Raw genomic sequence first — 20,403 nt, forward strand, 5'->3', positions numbered from 1 at the left:
AGGAAGGAAGGAAGGAAGGAAGGAAGGAAGGAAGGAAGGAAGGAAGGGAAAATGGCAGACTCAGTATTGTTTGGACGAAAGGAGGCAAGATGGCGCAGTTCCAGGTTCTTCACCGTCAACTTTCCCGCGCCGGGAAAGACACAGGTCGACTGCACAGGCGCAACCCGACCTCCGACGGAGAAAAACCGGAACCCGCCTAGCCACGCCTACCGCCCGGCCCCGACCCGCCTATGTCCCGCCCACTGCCCGCCCACTCCCAGGCCCAGGACATAAAAGCCGCTCCCGGGGGGCGCGCGGTGGGAACTTCCTTGGCCCCTGCTCCTGTGGGGACCTAGGAACCTCGCCCGAGAGTTCCACCGGGTGACTCCCCCGGCCTCCCCTGCTGGAGACCGACAGACCTCACCCCTCCCCCACAAAGCTGGCTGACCAAAAAATAAACCTGCAGTTTTGCTCCTAGCCCTGCCTACTCGCTGGTCCTTTAATACTCGCCCTGGTGAGCCTGGAAAGCAAATCAGCTTCCTAGAAAGCAAATCAGCTTCCTGGAAAGCAAATTCCAGGAAGCAAATCAAATATGGGCTGGAAGACATTAGAAACCCCTCACCCACCTGTTCTACATATGGGACACCAAGGCCCTGCATGGGGTGATGTCTGGTTTGGTCAGGATCCCACTGTAAGAGGGATAGAGCCCCAGGAGTCCTTTCCCTGGTCCCATTAATTTTATTTTTATTTTTGAGAGACAGAGTCGCACTCTGTTGTTGCCCAGGCTAGAGTGCAGTGGTGAGATCATAGCTCACTGCACCCTCAAACTCATGGACTCAAGTGATCCTCCCACCTCAGCCTCCTGAGTTGCTGGAACTACAGGCGTGCACCACCATGCCTGGCTCCTGCTCCCATTTTGTCTCTCAGAACATCATCGAGAAAATCGAGTGGAAGATAGGAAGTGTCAATACATAGGCATTTACTCAGAAATCCGTCAGTTGCCTACTCTTCTATGAGTTGCCATCAGGTGCTTCAGAAACGAAGAGGACAGGGGCTATCAGAGTTCAGTAGTCAGGAAGATGGACAACACTGCCAGGACTGTGGTAGCAGGTGTCCCCAAAGTTTAGACTGTTAAGAAAGGTCTCTCCGTCATTACAGGATTCCTGCTGGGGAGGGCAGTAGGGGCTTCTAAAGGGCATATTTTCTTTAGATCGTTGGTTCCTCACTGCCAAAGTCACAGACTCAATTGCCCAGATCACATCAGCCTATCTCCAAAGACCTGTTTGGTTCCTTTCTAGCAACCTACATTATCTAAAGGCCTTAGTTTTCTCATCTCTGAAATGGAGCTGATAATAATAGCTTCCATTCATTGACTACTAACTATGCACTTTGAAATTTACATTAAAAAACTCTGTCAAAAAAAAAAAAAGACAATTAAAGCCTAGTGCAGCAGAAAATACTGTCCTCACTTCGTAGTTGAGTAACCAGCTCAGAAAAACTAAGTGACTTGTCCAAGATCACACAGCTGAGGAGCTGATTGGCAGAACTGGAAGGTGGTCCGCTTGGCTCCAGGTCGAGTGCTTCTAATAACTCCAGATGAGAGTCCACTTATGTCCCCATCCATTCACTCCACATCACTCCCAGCAGCACAGCAGGTGCCTGGCAGATGGAGCATGATCAGGAAATGCAAGCAGAAGGCAGGAAGGGCTGAGAGGAGTGGAGGGTGGGAAATTAGCAACAGCAGCTTGTTAGGGCAGGGCCCCGATAACTTTTTCTTTTTCTTTTTTTTTTTGAAATGGAGTCTCACTCTGTCGCCCAGGCTACAGTGCAGTGGCGCCATCTCAGGCCACTGCAACCTCCACCTCCACAGTTCAAGCGATTCTCCTGCCTCAGCCTCCTGAGTAGCCGGGATTACAAGCATGTGCCACTGTGCCTGGCTAATTTTTGTATTTTCAGTAGAGACGGGGTTTCACCATGTTGGCCAGGCTGCTCTCGAACTCGTGACCTCAAGTGATCTACCCACCTCGGCCTCCCAAAGTGCTGGGATTACAGGTGTGAGCCACTGCACTCAGCCCCCAATAACTTTAGAAATTAAGAGACTAACCAGAGGTGGCTCCCAGGCTCCCACCCACCTACCTCCTAGGCACTCCCACACCCCAGATGCACATGCCCTGGGCAGCCACACCCTGACAGAGAAGACATGGCAAGTGGCGGGGCTCAGTGAAAAGGTCCCCAGCCTGGTCCCCAAAACTAAGCAGCCCAGGAACCAGTGCCAGGCAGCTCTTAGCTCACCTTTGGGCAGATAGCACCTCAAACAAGATGGGGACCTACTTAAGCCAAAAGGACACCACAGACACAATGTGTTCTTTCCTTTTACAGCTCTCCTGAAAAACAGTTCTTATTCTCCCTCATCCCCTAGTGAACCCCGAAACCAGACTGCAGAGTCTCAGAAACTCCATTCCCATGCTGGAGCACTGGAACCTGGCCATTCACTGACTACACATTTTTCTTTTTTTGAGACAGGGTCTCACTCTGTCACCCAGGCTGGAGTGCAGTGGCGCAGTCTTGGCTCCTTGCAACCTCCACTCCCTGGGCTCAAGTCATCTTCCCACCGCAGTCTCCCAAGTTAACTGGGACCACAGGTGCATACCACCATGTCCGGCTAATTTTTTTTTTGTATTTTTAGTAGAGACAGGGTTTTGCCATGTTGCTCAGGTTGGTCTCAAACTCCTGAGCTCAAGCGATCCACCCTCCTTGGCCTCCCAAAGTGCTGGGGTTATAGGCATGAGCCACTGAGCCGACCCTGACAGTACATTTTGACTACCCATGAGTCAATAAAATTCAAAAGCCATATGCATGGGTCTTCGCCCACAATTTTAAAGTAAGTTATGGTTCTGATGGCACATCAGAGACTTATTGAGCACTTGAAAGACATTTATCTAGTACCTCCCATGCGCTAGTTCCTGTTCTTTTTATTTTATTTATTTATTTATTTATTTATTTATTGAGACCGAGTCTCACCCTGTTGCCCAGGCTGGAGTGCAGTGGTGCAATCTTGGCTCACTGTAACCTCTGCCTCCTGGGTTCAAGTGATTCTCGTCCCTCAGCCTCCTGAGTAGCTGGGACTAAAGGCACCCACCACCACGCCCAGCTATTCTTTTTTTTTTTTTTTCATTTTTAGTAAAAATGGGGTTCCCCCATGTTGGCCAGGCTGGTCTCGAACTTCTGACCTCAAATGATCCACCCACCTTGGCCTCCAAAAGTGCTGGGATTATAGGCGTGAGCCACCATGCCTGGCCTCACTAGTTTCTGTTCTGAGTACAAGTGTTAATTCATTTAGTTCTCACAACCCTTTAAGTTCTTACACCCATTTTACAGATGAGGAAACTGTGGCCCAGAGAGGTCAAGGAACTTATTAAGGAACAGCCAGAGTGTGGCAGAATCAGGATTTAAACGAACGCAGTCCATGATAATCTCGCCATTCCTTTGCTTGTCTAAATGCTTTATATAAACCATCTCTGCCTGAGCTGGTAACAGTGTCAGGGTAGATTAGGGAAACACCTGCTTTTGACCCTCAGCACACTTTGGGGTCTCTCCTTTCACTGTCTATGCCCAGCTAGACTGTAGACCTGCTGAGGGCAGGTCTGTATTTCTCTGAGTTAATGGTGGATCCCCTGTGCCTAGCACTGAGCCTGGTACACCTGGTGCTCCTCAGCTGTTGGAGCAGTGAAAGCTGAGTAAGTTGAGGCACTATTAACACATGCTTCAGAAACTGACGCTCAGAGACACTGACTTAGTCGAGGACACACAGCTGTGAGTTCTAGTCAACATGAGCCCAGGGCTTTCTGCCTCCAGGTTCTACACTAGACATATACCACTTACTCTTTTTATTCCTCTTCACCTTCTTTGTGATGGTAAGATCACTTATTCTTTGCAGTGACTGCATTTATCACTAAAATGGAGTTGCTATAATTTATCTAACTGATTGGCATTTAGGTTCTTGATAATCTTTCACTCTTATAGCCAGCTGTAATAAAACCTTTGTCCTTAGCTTTGCTCACTTCTTGAAGCATCTCTAAAGCCCAAATCCCTAGATTGAAATCACTGGGTCTACATATTTTAAGTGTGTTTTGTTTTATTTTGTTTTTTGAGGAGTCTCACTCTATCGCCCAGGCTGGAGTGCAGTGGCGCGATCTCGGCTCACTGCAACCTCTGCCTCCCAGGTTAAAGCAATTCTCCTGCCTCAGCCTCCCAAGTAGCTAGGATTACAGGTGCGCACCACCACGCCCGGATATTTTTTGTATTTTTAGTAGAGACGAAGTTTCACCATACTGGCCAGGCTGGTCTCAAACTCCTGTCCTCAAGCGATCCACCGGCCTTGACCTCCCAAAGTGCTGGGATTACAGACGTGAGCCACCGCACCCAGCCTACTACTAGGTCGCCATCTAAACAGGTGGGACCAACTTACCTCCCCTTTTAAAGTATGAGAATACTTGTTTTCTGTACTGTGTGTTCAACTTTAAAATTCCCCAGAGACTGTATTCGAGGTTTCTGGGACAGTTTCTAAAGGTGTTTAAACTGTAAAGGATTTCTCCTAACAGAACCTACCTTCTTGACAGTTATCAAAAATATTTTTATTTTGGAGACTTTAAAAGACCTGGCCAGTCACGGTAGCTCACTCCTGTAATCCCAGCACTTTGGGAGGCCGAGGTGGGTGGATCACCTGAAGGTCAGGAGTTCGAGACCAGCCTGGTCAATATGGTGAAACCCTGTCTCTACCAAAAATACAAAAATTAGCCGGGCATGGTGGTGCATGCCTGTAATCCCAGCTACTCGGGAGGCTGAGGCACAAGCATTCCTTGAAGCCAGAAGGCGGAGGTTGCAGTGAGCCGAGATGGCACCACTGCACTCCAGCCTGGGTAAGACAAGACTCTGTCTCAAATAAATAAATATTACAAATAAATAAATAAATAAGACCTCTGCAGTTTATTCCTCTGGGAACTAGGTCCAGCTCCCCATGTCCAGTAAACCTATGTGAACACGTGCAACCAGGCCTGAACTACATTTGTATGTTGATGTAGAGAAAAAGGAGGCAGGGCTGCAACAAAGTACACCCAGAGGTCTGCTCCCCCATCACTCACCAGGAAACCAGCTGCCACATCAGCTGTGAGTGGGAGTTTCTTTTCATGTTGTTTCCAAAAATAAAAGCCATAGTCAGCTTGGGAAGAACTTTTCATCAAGTAGAACAGAGAAACAAGAGTAGAAAAGATTCGAAGACTTGGTGAGATTATACAGTCCACCCCCATCGTTTATTACAGGAGGAAATTGAAACCCAGAGATGTTGAGTGACTAGTTCAAGGTCACACAAATGAGTGGAAAAACCAGCAGCAGAACCCAGTTCAAACCCAGCTCAAAGCCAGGTGCTCTAACTTCCAGCTGAGCATCTTAGTCCATTTTGTGCTGCTATAGCAGAAGACCATAGACTGGGTGACTTATAAAGAACAGCGACTTATTTCTAACAGTTCTGGAGGCTGGGAAGTCCAAGATCAATGGGCTGGCATCTGGCTAGGGCCTTCTTGCTACATCATCCCATAGTGGAAGGCAAGAGAGCTAAAGATTTTGGGGGCTAGGGGGACAAACTCATCCTTTATAAGGATGCTCCTCTCATGGTAACACACCCACTCTCCAAGTAATGGCATCAATCCATTCACGAGGCCAGAGGCTTCATAACCTGATTACCTCTTAATGGTCCCACCTCTCAATGCTGTTGCATTAGGGATTAAGTTTCCAAGACATGAACTTTGGAAAATACATTCAAACCACAGCACTGAGTGCTCTTTATGTTATAGCAGGGAGTATCTATGATCTCCACTCACAGTCCTTTAAGGCTGCCTTTCTTCCAATCTCAGCTCTTTTAAAAATGACAGGAAAGTGAGGCTTCTTGAAAATGGATGTCCGCATAAAAATCATGGTAACATATCTATGTGCCTTTGTGTGTGCTGTCCCCACTGCTGTGGATTCCTTTCTCTGCCTAACTGCTTGAACTCCTCCTTATCCATCAAAACCCAAAGAATTGCGGCCTTCTGTGAAAATATTCCCTGACTCTCCAGGGCCTCTGGTTGTTCCCTGCTCTATGTTCTTGGCCCTGACCTTGCCCCAACACTCAGAACACTTTACGGCGGGACTGGTTCTTCTCCACGAGAGGGAAAACTCTTCCAAGGCAGAGATGGACCAAATTCAACTTTGCAACCCCAGCACACAGCTTAAGCTGCAAAAGGATGGACTTTGAACCATAATCTCCATGAGGAAGGGAGTTTATCATTCCACCCCAGCTCCCAGCTCACAGTGGGAGCCCAAGGAGGGTTTGTTGCTGCCGAGGGAATCTGAACAGGGAAGTTCTGCAATGGGAGGAGATTCTAATCCTGGAGCCACGGAGCTTTCGACAGACACTTCCTGGACGTGCCAAGCAGGTCAGGCTGACAAACGAGTGGGCACTAAAAGGCACAAGAAGCTCTCACATGTGAACAGGCCTCCAGGGCTTAGCTACTTGCTAAGGTGACCTCATCTGAGTAAACTTTGAAAGTGCTCTTCAGTGTTGCTTCTGTGAGGCCTACTTCACCTTTTACCAAGAGGACTGCTCCCAAGTCTGGCTGATCCTGACCTCAGGACTATAAGACACGAAAGTGGCACAGAGGGAAGGAGTAAGTCAAGCTAAGAAATACATGACTGAACAGGCTTCGTTTTTTTTTTTTTTTTTTTGAGACGGAGTCTTGCTCAGTCACCCAGGCTGGAGTGCAGTGGTGCGATCTCAGCTCACTGCAAGCTCTGCCTCCCAGGTTCACACCATTCACCTGCCTCAGCCTCCGGAGTAGCTGGGACTACAGGCGCCTGCCGCCACACCCGGCTAGTTTTTTGCATTTTTAGTAGAGACGGGGTTTCACCGTGTTAGCCAGGATGGTCTCGATCTCCTGACCTTGTGATCCGCCCGCCTCGGCCTCCCAAAGTGCTGGGATTACAGGCATGAGCCACCGCGCCCGGCCTGAACACTCATTTATATTACAAGACCTGGGGGAAAAACAGGAGCAACTCTAGCCGTAAAATAACCTGTATATGACAAGTTAAATTTAGAAAGAATTACCTACTTTTACCAAGTGGACTGAGGTTTACTGGGCTCTGTATTTCCTTAAGAGTATTAGAAAAGAACACACAAAATGCTGAAATGTGGGATTTCATTATCTCAGTTTACTTTCATTTGCTTATTTACACACAAGATCTGTGTGTATGTAACAGTGGCAAAAGTCATTCTCTAAATACAGTCTGGTACCCAGACTATGACAGATGCACGTGGAAAATGAGGCGTCAGTGAATTAATCTCAACATAGAGAGGCAAAATAAGCATGGCAGTATTCTATGATCACAGATGCCCCCAGAGCCTGGGGGTGACAGACACATTTCAGCACAATACAGTTTTAACAAAAGACCCAGACTCCAAATGGCACCCAAAATATATTCGTTTCTCTGCCTTCTCTAAAGGAGTCAGAAAGTTCTAAAGGCTTACTCAAGAAAAAGGAGGCAGGGAGACTATGGCCTGCTAAGCACAGATGCTGAGCACTTTACATGCCCCATTTCCCTTCATCGTCTCCACCTGACAGACAATGGAAACAAGGTTTGCCATGATCACACAGCTATCAGGAGTACTGCCCAGATATGAACCCACACCTCATGTTTGCTTGAGCCCAAATCATTCCACTTATGTCAGGCTGTCTCACGTAGGAATAGAAAGCATGCTCCCAAGGAAAAGGCAAGGGGGCTAAGCATGGACAAGTGGTGGAAGCCTCATCGATACAGAAGGCTCTGCAATGGACACTTTCCACATAGAATTAATTTAGTGCTGAGCCCTAATCAGACCCACGTGGGATAAATATCTGGCGATTTAAGTGTCACAAATGAATTTCTGGGGTCACCCTGTGCCTATTCCCTTTTAGTGCTGAACACGACACTTAGGAGAGGCTTTTTTTTTTTTTTTTTTTTTGAGATGGAGTCTCACTCTGTCACTCAGGCTGGAGTGCAGAGGCGTGACCCTAGCTCACTGCAACCTCTGCCTCCTGGGTTCAAGCAATACTCCTGCCCCAGCCTCCCGAGTAGCTGGGATTACAGGCGTGTACCACCACACCTGACTAATTTTTGTATTTTTAGTCGAGACAGGGTTTCACCATGTTGGCCAGACTGGCCTGGCCTCAAGTGATCCTCCCATCTCGGCCTCCCAAAGTGCTGGGATTACAGGTGTGAGCCACCATGCCTGGCCTAGGAGAGCTTTCAATCCCTTCAACAAGCCCCTGCCATCTGCTCCACGGCCACTCCCACCACTGGCTTATGGGTGTACGCAACAAGGGTCACATCTTGCCAACGCCTCCAAAGCACCATGGTGCCACCTCCCATATCTCATCACCTGTGTTTCTGCTCCTTTTGGGTGCAACAAATCATGACTCATTGTGACTGATAAAGTTAACCTGCAACTTGATGGGATACAAAATATTTAAAATATATCTTTATAGTAAAAGATTTTACACCGAAGATTCACCCTTAACCACCTAAGTGTGAGTGAAGCCAGTCAGGTGTACTGCTTCTCAGTTAATGCTACTATTAGGCTTGATTGGAGAGAGGGGCATCAAGGTGGCTTTAAGGGTGATTACCCCAACAGCAAGGGGCTCAGTTTGAAAGACTTAAGGAGACAGTCTGGGAGAGAAGAGGGGACATCTTATCACAGGGCGTGGAACTGTGCCTTTGTGGATGGAGGTGACAGGATTTCTAACCCTTCCCAGTATTGTCACAGCAAAGGCCATAGAATGACAAAGCTGGAAACTGAAAAGTGCTGTAAAGGGGAGAGAAAAAGGAAACTGATTTCAAGGGCAGTTCAACAGGCCCAGGTATGGTTTGGTTTAGTTCAGTTGGTGATGCAGGTAACAGGAGGGAGGAGCCACAGTCATGCCACCCTTTAATAAGGGTGATTTTGCAAACAGGTTGGCTTTCTGCCATCAGAGGGAGGCATTTTACTTCACTTCTGAATTATCATAATCTTGTCCAAAAGGTACAGATGCCCTGGGCCACAGCAGAGTGATCAATGCACTCAGCACACGACCCTGAAGCACACTGTTCAGCCTATACCACTGATACGTGGTCAAGGAAGTTTCGGTGAAAGAACGCATTCTGCAAAATTACCGATTCACCTTATAATTCATCAGGTTGTTACTAAAATGCCTGCTTTCTGGTTTGATTATCTTATTTATTTACAGAAATGGGGTTCTCACTATGTTGCCCAGGCTGGTCTCAAACTCCTGGGCTCCAGTAATCCTCCTACCTCAGCCTCCCAAAGTGCCAGGATTCCAGGTGTAAGCCACTACACCCGGCCCAGGTTTCATTGCTAACAGTGAAAACAGCCCCACAAGGTGGAATTTAAGATCATAATCCCAGAGTTTAGTTTATAACAAGTACATTAGTGTTCTAAACCAACCAACCAACCAACAAACCCTCAAAACAACTACATGTGCCAGAGTGTAGCATTGGTGGTGTGAGTTATTTTCAGGAGTTTTATCAACAAAGAACAAATGCCATAGTTCTTATCAAAAACTGTAAAAGATTCGCTCAAAACAAAACAGAAAAAAAGTAATCTTATTGCTCCAAAATACCAGCATATAGTAATTGAAACACGGACAGAAAATGATCATAACCCACTACATATAAATCATCCAATACTTGGTCGGAGAGGCACTGCATCTAAAAGGGCCTGTTTTGGTGGCTAATCACAAGTCATAAACATTTCATGGATGAAACAAATATTACAACGAGAGAGTGTCCTTCAGGCACCAGGGTGTTTTTATAAAGAACGCTGCCTGAGCTGGGCGCAGTGGCTCACACCTGTAATCCCAGCACTTTGGGAGGCCGAGGTGGGTGGATCACCTGAGGTCAGGAGTTTGAGACTAGCCTGACCAACATGGAGAAACCCTGTCTCTACTAAAAATACAAAATTAGCTGGGCATGGTGGCGCATGCCTGTAATCCCAGCTACTCGGGAGGCTGAGGCAGGAGAATCGCTTGAACCCGGGAGGCAGAGGTTGCGGTGAGCCGAGATCGGACTATTGCACTCCAGCCTGGGCAACAAGAGCAAAACTCCGTCTCAAAAAAAAAAAAAAAAAAAAAAAAAAAAGAACCGTGCCTGAAGCAGATGCCTATGCAAAATTGACCAGTGGGAAATACTGTTTTGTTTTGTTTTTTCTTTTTTGAGATGGAGTCTTGCTCTGTCACCCAGGCTGGAATGCAGTGGTGCAATCTTGGCTCACTGCAACCTCCATCTCCTAGGTCCAAGCAATTCTCCTATCTCAGCCTCCTAAGTAGCCGGGACTACCAGCGCCTGCCGCCACACCCAGCTAATTTTCGTATTTTTAGAAGAGATGAGGTTCACCATGTTGGCCAGGCTGGTCTCGAACTCCTGATCTCAGGTGATCCACCTGCCTCAGCCTCCCAAAGTGCAAGGATTACAGGTGTGAGCCACCATGCCCGGCCGGAAAATACTGTTAAGTAACAGCAGTAAGAGCCATGAAAATCTAAAGACTACTAGAACCAGGGAGAAGGCAGCAAAGGAGTCCCAAGGCTCTGGGCTCCCCTTGAGCCACACCACAGAGGTTTTCCTGATTCTGCCGTTTTGGTGAGCCTTAGCTCCCCACTCCAAGGACAAAAGGAGTGTTCCAGATAAAGAGTGTTACCAGGGACAAAAAGTGCCTAACTGGAAATGGTGGTGCTTGCAACACTGGTGATGTTGCCAAGAATAGTCTGAGGACTAAACTCACTCCCCAGACTTCAGCACTACCCACCAAAACTGCCTGGTACACTTTCCCTCTGAAGTAGGATCAATAATTTAGCCAAATAACTAAGCAAAATATATACTTGAAAAATAGATTAGCCATTGTCCTTCTGTCCCCACCCTGTTACTCTTTTATTTCTTATAACTATCTTGCTTCAAATTCAAACTACAGCTCTGGGGAGGAAGTCCTGGGGAAAAGGCTTTCGGATACCAAAACCCGTATGTCCCGTACCAGCCCAGCAAACCGAACAAGGTGCCGAACACCTTCTGGGACAGGTTGTGGAAATAAACAGCTGTGCACAGAAACATCAACACCCAGATGAAAGTCAGAATGCCCAGGGCCACAACCAGGGTGGTGATGGCGGTGTGGAGGCAGTGGCTTCGGTCCGTCTTCACCTCATGCAGCACGGACATCTCTTCAACAATCATGAGGGCGCAGAAGGTCAGCAGGAAGGAGTGACCTGAGATGTCAAAGCCATGCCAAAAGCCCCCTTCCTGGTGGCACTGCTGCTTGCTCTGGTGTTCCTTTCTGACCCCCTCCAGGGCCGGGGACTGGTAGCAGCTGCCTGTGTAGTGTTCGATGTTGGAGAAGATGGAGGTGCAGATGTACCAGATGGCCGTGCCCACAAGCAGGGTGCTCAGCCGCCGCAGGACCAGGCCAGCCTTGCCGGTCAGATGGTAGTTGGTGAGGGCAATGAAAGGCAGGAGGAGACAGAACGTCCAGGCCCAGGCCATTTTGACAAAATACCTGACAGAGGAGGAAAGCGGAAGTGAAGAGAGGGAACAGGGCGGAGAGGACACCATGTCAGGACTCAGGTCTCTAGACTGCCAGGGGAGGGAAGATGAGAAAACCGATCAAAGCTACAGATCATAGCAACTATCATGCTTTAAGTACTTACCATATACTTCACTTACTAAGTACTTCATTTATTTATTTATTTATTTTTATTTTTATTTTTTTTTTTGAGACACAGTCTCGCTCTGTCACTCAGGCTGGAGTGCAGTGGTGCAATCTCAGCTCACTGCAACCTCCACCTCCCAGGTTCAACCGATCCTCCTGCCTCAGCCTCCCGAGTAGCTGGGATTACAGGTGCACATCACTCCGCCTGGCTAATTTTTGTATTTTTAGTAGAGATGGGGTTTCACCTGTTGGCCAGGCTGGTCTCGAACTCCTGGCCTCAAATGATCCGGCCACCTCGGCCTCCCAAAGTGCTGGGATTACAGGCATGAGCCACCACGCCCAGCCCTCCCCTCCTCCCCTACCCTACCCCTGTGTACTTTAAATGTATTAACCAGGTAATCCATTCACAACTCTATGAGTTAAGTACTGTTATTATCTGCCTTTAACAGAGAAGAAAACTGAGACAGAGGGAAGTGCTCCACCCAAAGTGGAGGCCGGAAGTGGAGGAGCCGGATTCAAATCCAGGATCTGCGGTGTCAAGCACTATGTTATTTACTTAGGAAAATAATAAAAATATATAATAATAATTGAGCATCTAATGCCAGGAGCTTTCACACACATTCACTTTCCCGTAGAGCACTCACATTTACCCTGGGAGGAAGGTGCCATTGTTCCATTTTATAGACAAGAAATCTAAGGCTCAGGAAAGTTCAGTACCTTGCCAGGGTCACACTCACAACCAGCATGCACAGATTAAACCACGGTTTGGACAGCCCCCAAGCTCATGCTGTTTCTCCCATACCATATGTGGTTTTTTATTTTTTATTTTTATTTTTTAGACAGGGTCTCACTCTGTCGCCCAGGCTTGCGTGCAGTGGCACAATCACACCTCACTGCAGCCTCAAACTCCTGGGCCCAAGCAATCCTCCTGCCTCGGCCTCACAAATAGCTGGGACTACAGGTGTGTGCCAATGTGCCTGGCTAATTTTTTTTTAATTATTATTTTTGTGGAGATGGGGCCTTGCTATGTTGCCCACACTGGTCTTGAACTCTAGGCCTCAAGCAATTATCCTGCCTCAACCTCCCAACGTGCTGGGATTACAGGTATGAGCCACTACACCCAGCCTGGTTCTTTCCTAATGGCAGAAACAGTCCTAAAACAATGAGCTTTACTTTAAGCCAAAGACACGGATTCAAATCTTGACACTTACTTATTATACCTCCTACGTCTCCAGCCCTCAGTTTCTTCAGCTATTAAACAGAGCTGGGAGGAACAAATGATTTTTAAGATCCCTTCTATATTCCAGGATTCACTAGTTCCCTCTCATTAATCAGCATAGAGGCTTGGAACAAAACTCTAGGATCCATGACTACCTCCAAACAACAGGGGTGTGTTGTCAGCCAGGCCACTTGGCTCCCAGCTCACCTAGGCCAGAGGAAGCAGCAGCTGCCTTGTCCGCCTCCCGGTGCTCACAAAGGGCGGCTGACCTAAACCCAGGACAGAGACTTGGGGCCACTACCACTCTCCTGATCTATTCTTAGCCCAGCCTCTCAGGGTGGGTGAGGAAGGAAGGTGGGCCAAGGACAGAAGGACTCTTTTCTAGGTTCCAGTGGCTTCTCAGGCACCACCCCTGGGCCTGTCACTAAAATCTTCACTGGGACTGATAAGGAAGATTTTGCCAGAGCCAAGACCCGTCAGGCATTTGAGGAAGCTGCCTGTGAAAGGAACCAGGGTTTTAAGCAGATAACCAAAGTTGGGCTGACTTTCAGGACACGCCGGAGACACTTATTCTGGAAAACACTTAGGTTCACATCAAGAGAGCAGTTTTATCTTTCAGAGTTTCCCTTTAAGACTGCAACAGAGTTTTTGTGCAATAAGCTTTCTAACCGGGAGTTGTGAAAAAAGCAAGCAAGCAAGCAAAGAAGTGGATGGGTGAAGTTAAGGAGATGTCTCAAAGCGCCCAGCTGGGATTGCTTTTCTGGGCAACTGCCGTGCATTCTGAGTGGCTGAGATGATCCAAGGAAATCCAGGGGAAAGGGCACAGATTAGGGGGTTCCACTCCTCTGTGACTATCTCGGAGCTGGGGCTCTGCCTGTCACAGGCTGGGGCGAGGCTCTTCCACCGGTCGTAATGGGATTCTGCCACACGCTGGGGGAATCTGATCTGACGCAGGGTGGGGTCTGTGCAGGGTCTGACACAGGCAGGCAGGACAGAGGTGAGGTGGCATCTCCCAAACAGGGCAGGGATCAGCTCCTAACTCCAAGGGGAGGCGGGGGAGTGTCGACATGGGCTGGTTCGTCCCCACCCCATTCCACATCCCTACACACAGAGACACACACGACCCCGCTCGTCACCACCTGCCCAGTCAAGCTCAGGCTGCCCAAAGTGGGTCTGCAAACACGAACTGCTAGTGACACCAGCTACCCCGGGGCCTCCCAGGCGTGACACGCGTACAGATGCTGCTGTCACGGCTAGGAGGAGGACCTCCCTCCAATGACTCGTCCACCACGGCAGGTAGCACCGGCTTCTCTGGGCGAGGCGACAGCGGGCCGGCTCTGGAGGGGACAGCAGAGGATCGGGGTGCACTCACACGTTGAGGACGTTGCGCTTGTTGCTGAGGTAGCTCTCGGGCAGCGGGGACAACTCCTTGAGGAGGGAGCCCGCCAGCATGGAGGCCACCAGGGCCCAGGGCAAGTAGCGCCGAACAGCCGCGCGCACCAGCGTCCCCCTCAGCAACCACTCGCAGCGCTCCAGATGCTCCATGCCCGATCTCGTCGGCCACCGTCCTCCTCTCCGTGCCCTCTCGGCCACCGTATCGCCCTTCGCCCGGACCTGCGCCGCCACCTCCCTTCGAGCGCATGCGCACCGCCCGCGAGTCCCACCCCTTAAGGCGTGTTTGGGCTCCGGAGCGCACGCGCCCCCCCTGGTGGCCGCTGCTGTCTCAGGCCCGTGCTGGTCCCCCAACTCCTCGCTCCTCTCTGCGCTCTCCCGGCCGCTCCCAGTTCCCGAGCCTCTGCGTCTTGCTCTTGTCTGGGAAAAAGCGCTTGTGAAAGTATTTGCTGGAGGCTGGAGGAGGATAAATGTAGCCCTGGAGAATTGGAGCAGTAGTCACAGCATCATTTGGTCTTTCTTGGAGCCTCGGAGACGTCTTAGCCTTAGTTTTCTCATCTGTAAAATGCCAGAGACAAGAGATCAACCTTTCCCAAAAGCTAGTTTATGAACTCAGGGGTTCATTACGTTGGTACAGGTAGAGGCACATGAGATGAAGTTTCCTTAGGAATAATTATTGTATTTATTTATTTATTTATTGTTTAGTTAATTAGAGAGGGGGGTACCTCTCTGTCGCCCAGGCTGGAGTGCAATGGCACCGTCACAGCTCACTACAACCTCAAATTTCTGGGATCAAGCAATCCTCCCACCTCAGCCTCCCGAGTAGCTGGGACCACAGACGGGCACCACCACACCTGGCTAATTTTTTTAAATTTTTATTTCAGTAGAGACAGGGTTTTGCTTCATTGTCCGGGCTTGTCTCAAACTCTTGGGCTCAAGCGATCCTCCTGCCTCGGCTTCCTAAAATGCTGCAGTTACAAGTGTGAGCCACCACGCTCTGCAATTATTAAATTTATTTATTTATTTATTTTGAGACATAGTCTCGCTCTGTTGCCCAGGCTGGGATGCAGTGGCGCGATCTCATCTCGCTGCAGGTCTCTGCCTCCCGATTCAAGCGATTCTCCTGCCTCAGCCTCCTGAGTAGCTGGGATTACAGGCATGCGCCACCACGCCCGGCTAAATTTTTTTTTATTTTTAGTAGAGATGGAGTTTCACCATATTGGCCAGGCTGACCAACTCCTGGCCTCAAGTGATATGACCTCTCCAAATCCTGACCTCAAGTGATCTGCCAGCCTTGGCCTCCCAAAGTGCTGAGATTCAGGCATGAGCCACCTCGCCTGGTGCAATTGTTACATTTAAAGTTTAAATTTCTAAACTTATTTTCACCTGGGCAATACAGTGAGACTCGGTATCTACAAAAAATAATTTTAAAAACTAGCTGACATGGTGGCTCAGGCCTGTGGTCCCAGCTACTCAGGGGTCTGAGGTGGGAGGATTGCTTGAGCCCAGGAATTTGAGGTTGCAGTGAGCTGTGATGGTGCCATTGCACTCCAGCCTAGGCCACACAGCGAGACCCTGTCTCAAAAACCATACAAAGAAACACAAAACAGCTATCTATGCATGTTGAATGAAAACGCTGGATGCTGGGGGTTAAGGGAGGTCACACGAAGGTGTTGGAGACTCAGTCGCTCAGTTTATCACAAAGCTAACCTGGTTAGGGCTGGGTGTCTATTTCAGTTTCCCAACCTTGGACTCATTCCTTTACCCCAATGTTACTTTCCTGTGGCAGCTCTAATAAATTACTATAAACTCAGTTTATTTTTATTCCTTTTTTTCTTTAGTTTTAAATAGAGATGGCGTCTCACTATGTTGCCCAGGCTGATCTGGAACTCCTGGGCTCCAGTGATCCTCCTGCCTCAGCCTCCCAAAGTGCTAGGATTGTAGCCATGAGCCACCATGCCCAACCCTAAACTCAATTTTAAACAACAGAAATTTATTCCAAAGTCACAAACCCAGCCAATACACACATATAGAGTCATATCAAGAGATGGACATTTTAGGCAGGTGTGGTGGCTCACGCCTGTAATCTTATCACTTTGGGAGGCCAAGATATTTCGATCTTGGCTCACTGCAACCTCTGCCTCCCGGGTTCAAGCAATTCTCCTGCCTCACCCTCCCAAGTAGCTGAGACTACAGGCATGTGCCACCACACCTGGCTAATTTTTGTATTCTTAGTAGAGACAGGGTTTCCCCATGTTGACCGGGCTGGTCTCGAACTCCTGGCCTCAAGTGATCTTCCTGCCTCTACCTCCCAAAGTGCTGGGATTACAGGCATGAGCCACTACACTTGGCCCAAAGAAAACATTTCTATCAAAATATTCATCTGACTAGTTGCCCAAAATAATTTCATGTCTCTATACCAAGGACAGCTACCACACTGGGAAATGTTAGCCTGATTTATGCCTACAATGGACTAATGTTTATAGTCTCATGCAGAGAATCAACAAATTAATGAAAATAATAATTCCTTGAAACCATCTTATATGACCTTCATATCTGTAAGTTGCATTTATCTGATTAGAGTTCTTATATAGCAAGATGTTTCCAGGCCTTCAGAATGTTTGGTTTAAAAAATAAAATACAGTGATAATTATACCAATTTGGCATTTCATGACTGGGAATAAAAACTACACAACCAGAAAGGTGTATTTATGAAGGCAGCTTGTAAATAGTATTTGATACCATCTCTGTCTCCTTAAGTTTGTCAGGTGCTCGATTACTGTGGCTTTCCTTAGCAAACAGCATAAGAATTTAGAGCAGTGAGGCTGGGTTTGAGTGCCGGTTCTCCTCCTTATTACATCCCCCAACCCAAGAAGGAGAGAAAGACTGCTCGGTGAATACAAACACTAAATATCACCCCGAGGGACTGTCCAAAGAGTACCTTCTGAAAGATTCAGGATTTGTATTTTTGAGAAAGGAAATGGGTTTGTTTCATTTGAAACTGCAGTTTCATTCCTAGAGGGTCCTTCTTTCTTTCTTTCCTTTATTCCTTCCTACCTTCCTTCCTCCCTCCCTCCTTCCCTCCCTCCTTCCCTTCCTTCCTTTTTCTTTCTTTCTTTCCTTCTTTCTTTCTTTCTCTTTCTTTCTTTTTCTTTCCTTCCTTCCTTCCTTCCTTCCTTCTTTCTTTCCCCTTTTTTTTTCTTGTTGTTGGGTTTTTTTGTATTTTTGAGACAGGATCTTGCTCTGCACTCCCAGGCTTGAGTACAGTGGTGCAATCATAGCTCACTGTAGCCTTGAACTCCTGGCCTCAAGCAATCCTCCTGCCTCAGCATCCCAAGTGCTGGGATTACAGGCATGAGCCACCACGCTTGGCCACCATGGCTGAAGATTTTTGAAGACTGGGTTAAACTCAGCCGGAAAAAATTGTTGCAGGTCTCTAGAGAAGTTTTTGTATTAAAAAAAAAATTGAACCAATATTGGGAAATACATATTTATGTTGTGAGTGTAATGATGGGCTATAGCCAATTCATACCAGCCTGCAAGAGCTGATGATTAAATTTTCAGAACTTTGGCGGGCTGATTGTCAAACACAGCCGTATTAAGAACTGCATTATAGAGCCTGGGCCTGTTGACTCACTCCTGTAATCCCAGCACTTTGGGAGGCCAAGACAGGTGAATCGCTTGAGCCCAGGGGTTCCAGACCAGCCTGGGTAACAGGGAGATCTCATCTCTACAAAAAATACAAAAATTAGCCGAGCATGGTGGTCTGTGCCTGCAGTTCCAGCTACTGAGGAGGCTGAGGTGGGAGGATGACTTGAGCCCAGGAGACTGAGGCTACAGTGAGCTGTGATCATGCCACTGTTCTCTAGCCTGGGTAACAGAGCAAAATCCTCTCTCTCAAAAAAAAAAAAAAGTTACATATATTAAAAAAAAACTGAAAATACTCAAAACTCATTAGTTACTAATTATTTTACTATGTTTTATTATTATCTGTGCTCTTGGGGTAACTTACATCTATTCCTGTATGGTAAGCTCCTGCACAACTCTTCCCAACTCTATTCAGTGATGTCACGTTGGGAGCTTGCAATCAGCCACTGGGGGGAGTATTTACTCTATGGAAATTGGCAAGTGCTACAAATCAGGGATCTATTTGGTTTGTCTACACTGAGAGTCAACTCCATTTGTCAAAATTTGGTTGAATTGAAACCATAGGTTGCCTATGGTTACAAGAATCCAACAAAAATCAATAAAACATTCTGTGAGAATCAATTAGCTATAGGTATAACAAAGGGTATTATATATTTCCTCCCTCCCCTCCCCTCCCTCCCTCCCTCCTCTATTCCTTCCTTCCTTCCTTCCTTCCTTCCTTCCTTCCTTCCTTCCTTCCTTCCTTCCTTCCTTCCTTTTTTTTTCAAGTTCTCACTCTGTTGCCCAGGCTGGAGTGCAGTGGCATGATTATGGCTCACTGCAACCTTAACCTCACTTGGCTCTAGTGATCCTCCCACCTCAGCATCCCGAGTAGCTGGGACTGCAGGCGGACTAAATCAGCCATCACCTCTGGCTAATTTTTGTGTATTTTTTTGTACAGATGGGGTTTTACCATGTTGCCCAGGCCAGTCTCAAACTCCCAGGCTCAAGCAATCCATCCATCTCAGCCTCCCAAAGTGCTGGGATTACAGGTATAAGCCACTAAGCCTGGCCATATATTTTATTATTTGTAAACAATGTGCTACACATTATTTTATATTAAGAAACATTTATAATAAACATAGGTAGGTATATACTTACACATATTTCCCTAGAGAGCCAATAGTTCAACTTTTGTTTTTTGTTTTTTGTTTTTTTTGAGGCAGAGTCTTGCTTTGTCTCCCAGACTGGAGTACAGTGGCACAATCTCGGCTCACTGCAACCTCCACCTCCTGGGTTCAAGCGATTCTCCTGCCTCAGCCTCCTGAGTAGCTGGGATTACAGACGTGCACCATCATACCCGGCTAATTTTTGTATTTTTAGTATGGATGGGGTTTTACCATGTTGGCAGGTGTGAGCCACCACACCTGGCCTTAATAGTTAAACTTTTATCAACAAATCACTGGTCGTGGTCTAGTACACACATAAAAATTTATATAGTGTATGAGCAAATATATACGCTAATAGGAATATAGAAATAATTTTATGGCTGGGCGAGGTGGCTCACGCCTGTAATCCCAGCACTTTGAGAGGCGGAGGCAAGCGGATCACCTGAGGTCAGGAGTTTGAGAACAGCCTGGCCAACATGGTAAAACCCTAACTCTACTAAAAATACAAAAATGAGTTGGGTGTGGTGGCACACGCCTGTAGTCCCAGCTACTCAGGAGACTAAGGCAGGAGAATCGCTTGAACCCAGGAGGTGGAGGTTGCAGAGAGCTGAGATTGTGCCACTGCACTCCAGCCTGGGTGACAGGATGAGATTCCGTCTCAAAAAGAAAAAAGAAAAGAAGAAATAGTTTTATGACAATTTATGGCAGAGTTTGCCTCCACCATGTGTGAAGCACTCTGATGATTTCTACTCACAAATTTAATTCAATTTTTTAAAATGCTGGTCATGACCCACTGAAATGATTTTATAACTCACTAATGGGTAAGAACCTGTAGTTTGGAAAACACTGCATTAGGAGATTTTGAGGCATTAGAGAACAATGCTGCTACACTTTCCACCAGAGGGTAATAGAAGACCACAAGTATCAGGGTTCTGCCCTGCCTGAGACTTCAGTGGGACCACCTAATTGTTGGTTTTCACCTTTCATTTGTCTATTCTACAAGTACTTATTAGAAGTATATGGTATCTGCACAAATAAATGAAAAGATATCCATTGTTCATGGACTGGAAGATTTAATATTGTTAAAGTGCCCATACTGCCCAAAGCGAGCTATAGATTCAATGCAATTCCTACCAAAATTCCAATGTCCTTTTTCATAGAAATAGAAAAATACCTTCCTAAAATTCATATGGAACCACAAAAACCCAAATAGCCAAGGCAATCATGAGTGAAAAAACAAAGCTGGAGACATCTTACTA

The 20,403-nt window shown here is 47.4% G+C and overlaps 1 protein-coding gene across 1 annotated transcript; it reads right to left on the bottom strand.

Annotated features, from left to right (window-relative positions):
• Positions 1-7,201: 7,201 nt before the first annotated feature.
• FITM2 (fat storage inducing transmembrane protein 2) lies at positions 7,202-14,598 on the bottom strand. The gene is made up of 2 exons (XM_023227974.1): positions 14,329-14,598; positions 7,202-11,584 (listed from the first exon to the last, which is right to left on the bottom strand). The coding sequence occupies exons 1-2, from the start codon at positions 14,499-14,501 to the stop codon at positions 10,969-10,971; spliced, it is 789 nt and encodes a 262-aa protein (XP_023083742.1). The 5' UTR covers positions 14,502-14,598; the 3' UTR covers positions 7,202-10,968.
• Between the last annotated feature and the right edge of the window lie 5,805 nt (positions 14,599-20,403).

Source organism: Piliocolobus tephrosceles, chromosome 20 (genome assembly GCF_002776525.5).
Source record: "Piliocolobus tephrosceles isolate RC106 chromosome 20, ASM277652v3, whole genome shotgun sequence".
Lineage (NCBI taxonomy): Eukaryota > Metazoa > Chordata > Mammalia > Primates > Cercopithecidae > Piliocolobus > Piliocolobus tephrosceles.

Coding starts and splice junctions, on each gene's coding strand:
- FITM2 (XM_023227974.1), bottom strand. CDS start 14,501: ATGGAGCATCTGGAGCGCTGCGAGTGGTTGCTGAGGGGGACGCTGGTG. Junction 11,585..14,328: donor AAGCGCAACGTCCTCAACGT/GTGAGTGCACCC, acceptor CTCCTCTGTCAG/GTATTTTGTCAAAATGGCCT.